Here is a 6,000-nt window from a genome sequence, read left to right as displayed (position 1 = left end):
GAGAAAAGTCCAGGACTCTTCCCCACCTGCAGCGCTTATGAAGCTGCGTCACTGTGCATGACCATTCAGATACGCATTAAGGAACTACTGTGCGTACAGTTCACTTATGTAAAATAATGCGTTTTGGAATTCTTTTAACTTGCTTAGTAAATTATAAGAAAATAAAAATTAAAAAGCGAGAACATTTTTGGAAAAAAAAAATGAAAAAAAAAATCAAGATTTTAATTTTAGGACAAATGGCCCGGCCCTACTTCAGGGTTACAGCGGTCCTATCTATGGTGGTCACTGTAGGTGGATAAATAGAAATAATGTACACAAAATCAGATTAAAGGTCCATATGAATATAATCAAGGTGCAAAATGTGGTCCTAAGTGTATTGGCAGGCTGAGGGGCAGACCGAACCCGGGAGAAGAATTATAAAAAATATATTAAATAAATATACAGAGTAGCATTTATGGCTTATGAGCTTTCAAAAATACAGTGTTGTCCCATGAAGTATGGAGAGCTGAAGCCTTGTGGCGTGAAGCGCCCCCTAGAGCCGCGGCCCGTAACAGCAGAGTCTGAAGGCAACACAAGCCTCTACAGTATGCCAATACTGCCGCCAGGCGTAGTAGTGATGCTGTCCCTGAGTCCGTCTCATCGTAAAGCTGCGGTTGTGTGGGGCGATGCAGCAGCGCTGTGCGGAAGGAGAATGAGAGAGAGAATAAAAAGAATCACTTTATAAAAATAATCTTGGCGGTTATGTTGTGTCCAGACCTCCTGCAGGGCGCTGGAGCCATCAGAGCTCCTCCGGTGACTCCCCCACGTTGCTCTGCCGCATGATCCTGGCTTTGCGGGCGTGGTGTCCTGCCTCCTGCAGACGCTTGCTTACAACTGCGGCTCCTTGAAGCTCTGATACAGATTCGTGCTTCAACGCGTGCCCCGCCCGCGAAGGCTCCAGGACTTGTTGGGCGAGGAGCTTCTTTTTGCGTCTGGATCTTCGGCGAGCAGCTGATGAGGCATAATGGGGGACCGGCGAAGGAGAAGAACTGCTTCTACACTGTGAAATGAGCAATCATTCAGTACCGCCACCTTCAGAAGCACACTACAAACATTTCTGCAGATCACATAAATGGTTAATACCTCCTTACAGGGAATCTCCACCTTGGAACGATTACGGAGGTGGACGTAGAATAAGGACAGCAGGTGGCGCTATCCTATCATCAGTTTTGGAGTATCACTGAAAAAAGGTTTTGGTTAAATTTGACCCAGAATTCTAACCGCTGATAAGTTCTGGCTGCCGGGGAGTCGAGGAGCTTACTGTATATGGATTAACCCCTTAGTGACCAGGCTTTTTTGCTTTTTTCCATTCTTGTTTTTCCTACTCCCTTTTAAAAAATAGTAGCTCCTTTATTTATCCATCGAAGTCGCTGTATGAGGGCTTGTTGTTTTTTGCGGGACGAGTTGTATTTTTCAATGGCACTATTTATTGTACCATATAATGTACTGAAAAACTTTTTGAAAATTCTTAGCGGAGAGAAATGGGAAAAAAAACGACATTCCACCATCTTTCGGTGCGTCCTGTTTCTACAACGCACAAACTGCAACAAAACGACCTGATATTTTTATGCTATGGGTCGGTACGATTACTACGATACCAAACTTATATAGTATTGTTTTTGCTGTAGTACTTGTATTTTTTTTAAAGATATTTAATTTCTTTCAATCATTTGCTGCGGTCATTTTGTTTGCGCAATAACTTTTTTATTTTTCCGTCGACGTAGTTGAGCGAGGGCTCATTTTTTGCGGGATGTCCTGTAGTTTCCGATAGTATCAATTTGGAATACATACAACTTTTCGATCGCTTTTTATTGCGTTTTTTCTGGGAGACAGGGTAACTAAAAAAATGCATTTCTGGCGTCCTTTATTTTTTTTTTCGGACAACGTTCACCGTGCAGAAAAAATAATGCACTACTTTGATAGATCGGACTTTTACGGACGCGGCGATATCAAATACATATTTTTATTTTATGATTTAGATTTTTTAATAATAGATATGGCAAAAAGGGGGTGATTTAAACTTTTATAACTTTTTTTTTACAATTTAAAAAACTTTATTGATCTTTTTTTTAACTTTACTTTGAAGTCCCCCTGGGGGACTTTAACATGCGATGCTTTGATCACTCCTGCAGTATGACATAATGCTATAGCATTACGTCATACTGCTTTTTTACAGGCAGTCTATGAAGCCACCCTGTGTGGATGGCTTAATAGGCAGTCTGCTAAGGCAGCCCTGGGGCCATTCATTAGGACCCCGGCTGCCATGACACCTGCACGGATCCCCCGATCTCACCGCGGGGGGGCCGTGCGGGACCCCCAAACAGCGTTCGGGGCATTTAAAGGGTTAATAGCCGCGATCGCTATTGCCCGCGGGTGTCAGCTGTAATAAACAGCTGACGCCCGCGCTGTATGGAGGGAGATAGCAGCGCTACCTCCCTCCATACACGTCCTGCAGCTGCAGGACGTAAAAACACTATGACCTGGTCGTTAAGGGGTTAATGATTGCGTTCAATCCCAAAACATGCAATAGGCCCCTAATCTCCGAATAGTGGTAGCTGCAGCAGCTGATTAAACCCTTCCAAGAACAGAAGTTTTTAGTTTTACTTTCACTTTTTTCTCTACATTGAAAGAAAAAAAATTCATAAATTTGTATTTTTCAATCAACTTAGCAATTTAAGGGCTTGTTTTTTTTTGTTTTTTTTTGGGGGGTGGGGGGGTTGTATTTTTAGCAGTACCATGCAATGTTGCAAATAATGCATTTAAAAAAATAAATAAATACAAAATTTGAAAGTGGAGTGAAATGAAAAAATAGTAATAAGTTACATTTCCCACGGGCGAGCACAATATCGCGCCAAGTTTTGTACTTGCCAACGTACGTTTTTCAAACCAATGCGAGGCGTTTTTCATCAAAAAAAAGGCCGTGCATGTTTTTTGTGACATAGCGATCCTCCGGCGCGTGTTTCACATGTGTCAGAGGATTGCAGGTGGTTCCCACGGGATGCGAGCGCTATGCAAAGTCATTTAAGGTCCCATTGAAAACAATGGGCGAGGCGTTCCTAGAGAAGGCCAAAAGACAGAACATGCAATCTTTAACCGCAGCATCACTGCGAGGAAAAAAATACATTAAAAAATCACTAATGTAAATAAGTCCATTGAAAAGAATGGAGTTCATATCCGTGCATCTTGTAGCGCACACAACTTGCGCGGTATTCTCGCTGGTGTGAATGTAGCCTTACACCATTTTTATCATTATTCTACGGGTTCCTACGATTACAGCGATACCACATGTGGATCTTTATGTTGTACTGCTTTAGTCGCCATATTCTGGTTCGTTTGGGACCTATCCATTTTTTCCCATTGATGACTTGTTCTCAGATTAGATAATCGGTGGGGGTCCGCCACTCTGATCCTCGCAGATCAGCTGATTACCAGTGAAGCGGTCACTATGGGAAGTGCAGGGAGCACATTGCACTGACCACAATGCAGCGGCCCGGTTGCAGACACAGCTGACATCAAATTCAAAGTCCTGGACAACCCCTTTAAGAGTTTGAGAATATTAGAGATGGCGCATTTTGAATTTAGAACTCCCACCCCCTAATGTCTGGTAAGATGTCTTAGGACGTTCTAATACGTTCAGCAACATTTGTAGGTCCTCACCTCATCCAGCGTTGGGTTCTCCTCCAGGAATGCAGAACTCCTTTGGTTTGAATCTGAGGTCAATCCACCCTCTTGGACGCCTACGTCCCGCTGCTCAGTTTTATGGAAACCTTCTTCTTGGTCCTTAAAACTCTCCGGTTCCTTCAATAAACTCTCGTCCATGGAAAATACACTCTCTAACTCGCTCTCCTGCCTTTCGGCCACCATATCCATCTTCTCCAGGTCTTTCCACATGGTCCCCTCCTCGGTTGCCTCCATCTCACTGATGGATCTCATGAGAGCACGCAAGCTCATCCTCCTTTGTGCAGAAGAAATGGGTGCTACAAAAGCCCCCGCCAGAGGTTCTGGGAGACTCGGTAGTTGTGGGGGCGGTGGTGCCGAGCTCGGGTCCCACAGATAACTATGTCTTTGCTTACTACAGAAAACAGGATAATACAGAGAAGAGGATATATATGTTATATATATGGATCATCTCTACAGACAACTTTGCAGACAAGTTTTGGCACAACACACGCAGGGAACTAGAAGAGCAGCTAATTGAACAGGTGTTTCGACCCGTTAAAGGGATTCCATATTGCTAGGATACGCATCACTTCATGATTAGTGGGGGCCAACCTTGGGGACCGTCAGCGATCCTGAGGACAATAAGGTCACAGTACTCCCAAATGAAAATCATGGATAAAGACACCAATGAGGAGCTGCCATACTAGACAGCCAGTCACTCTCGCAGGCGTAGGTGTCCCACGTATTAAGTGCATATTTTTCATGTAATTAAAATACGCAGTACACAACAAATCCGCCTTCTGCCTGGATTAGACGCGCTTGCGCAGTCTGCCCTCTTCTGTCCGGCTCCGGCGTGCTCGCGCCGCAGAGGTCTTCTGCGCATGCGCAAAAGACCTGTGCGGCGCGAGCACGCCGGAGCGGCCCCTTCAGCGCAAGCGCGTCTAATCCCGGCAGACGGCTTCGGTCGGCGACATGGAGACGGGGACGCCAACACCGGAGGGGGTAAGTGTATAACTTCTGTATGGCCAATATTTAATGCACGATGTATATTACAAAGTGCATTAACCCCTTGAGTGGCACGCCCGGAAAATTTCCGGGGCCGAGCTCCACTGCTCATAGCGATACTGCCCGGAAGATTTCCGGGCTATGTATCACTATGGGAGCTGCAGAGCACAATGCCACAAGCTGTGACAGTGTGCTCTGCCTGCACAGACCCACAGAAAACAAAGCAAGGGCTATGACAGAAGCAGAAGATATTGCCGACATGTCGGCAATGTCCTGCTTTGTTTAAAGGTTGCCATAGAGACCATCGGCTTGTCAGAAGCAAGCCGATGGTCTCTGTGGCAGGGAGAGCTGGTTGTTAGCTGTCAGAGGACAGCTAGGTACTAGCTCTTACAGCAGAGATCAGAGAAAACCTCCGATCTCTGCTGTGTTAACCCTTTACATGCTGCAGTCTATGTGACTGCAGCATGTAAAGGGTTGTCACTGCAGCATGTAAAGGGCTGTCATCATCGGACCCCCGGAATGTGATCAGGGGTCCTGATGGGTCCCTGTGGAAGTCCCCTATAGGGACAAAAAAAAAAATTAAATAAAAAAAAATTTAAAAAAAAGTAAAAAAATTATTAAAAAAATAAAAAAAACACTTGTCTCCCTTTACTTTGTAAAAAATCAAAAATACAATCACACATGTGGTATCCATGTGTCGTAATGACCCAGAGAAGGAAGTTAATACATTATTTAACCCCTTAATGACATGGCCCCTTTTTTTCTTTTTTCCCCATTTCTTTTTTTCCTCCCCCCTGTTTAAAAAAATCACAACTTGTCCCGCAAAAAACAAGGCCTCATATGGCCCTGTCAATGGAAAAATGAAAAAGGTATGGCTCTTGAGACGCAACTGCAAAATTAGTTGAAATTCAATGATTAGACCATTTTAAAAAACCTGCCCTGGTGGGCACGACAGGGTGATAGGAAACCTGCCACTCAAGGGGTTAATATGGCCATACAGAAGTGTATAACCCCACTTGCTGCCGCGAGACAACCCCTTTAATAGCTGTCTACAAATATCTGAAGGGCTGTCACAGTACAGAAGGATCAGCCCTATTCTCATCAGTACAAGGAAAGACTAGAAGCAATGGGATAAAACTGAAAGGGAGGAGACACAGATTAGATATTAGACAGTGAGGGGGATCAATGAGTGGAACAGATTGCCATGGGAGGTGGGGAGTTCTCCTTCAATGGAAGTGTTCAAACAAAGGCTGCACAAATATCTGTCTGGGATGATTTAGTGATTCTGCTCTGAGC

At 44.5% G+C, this 6,000-nt stretch overlaps 1 protein-coding gene across 1 annotated transcript in view; it reads right to left on the bottom strand.

Annotated features, from left to right (window-relative positions):
* Positions 1-208: 208 nt before the first annotated feature.
* The window catches only part of SSH3 (slingshot protein phosphatase 3), a 68,088-nt gene continuing 62,296 nt past the window's right edge, over positions 209-6,000 (bottom strand). Inside the window, exons 13-14 of the mRNA XM_066588021.1 lie at positions 3,697-4,111; positions 209-1,039 (exon numbers count right to left, since the gene is read on the bottom strand). Of these exons, the coding sequence (XP_066444118.1) occupies positions 779-1,039; positions 3,697-4,111 (676 nt within the window). The 3' untranslated portion in view covers positions 209-778. The remainder of the gene's footprint in view (positions 1,040-3,696; positions 4,112-6,000) is intronic.

Source organism: Eleutherodactylus coqui, chromosome 13 (genome assembly GCF_035609145.1).
Source record: "Eleutherodactylus coqui strain aEleCoq1 chromosome 13, aEleCoq1.hap1, whole genome shotgun sequence".
In the NCBI taxonomy this organism is placed as follows: domain Eukaryota; kingdom Metazoa; phylum Chordata; class Amphibia; order Anura; family Eleutherodactylidae; genus Eleutherodactylus; species Eleutherodactylus coqui.
Note: the sequence above shows the minus strand (reverse complement) of the source record. Positions and strands in the feature narration are given on the sequence as shown.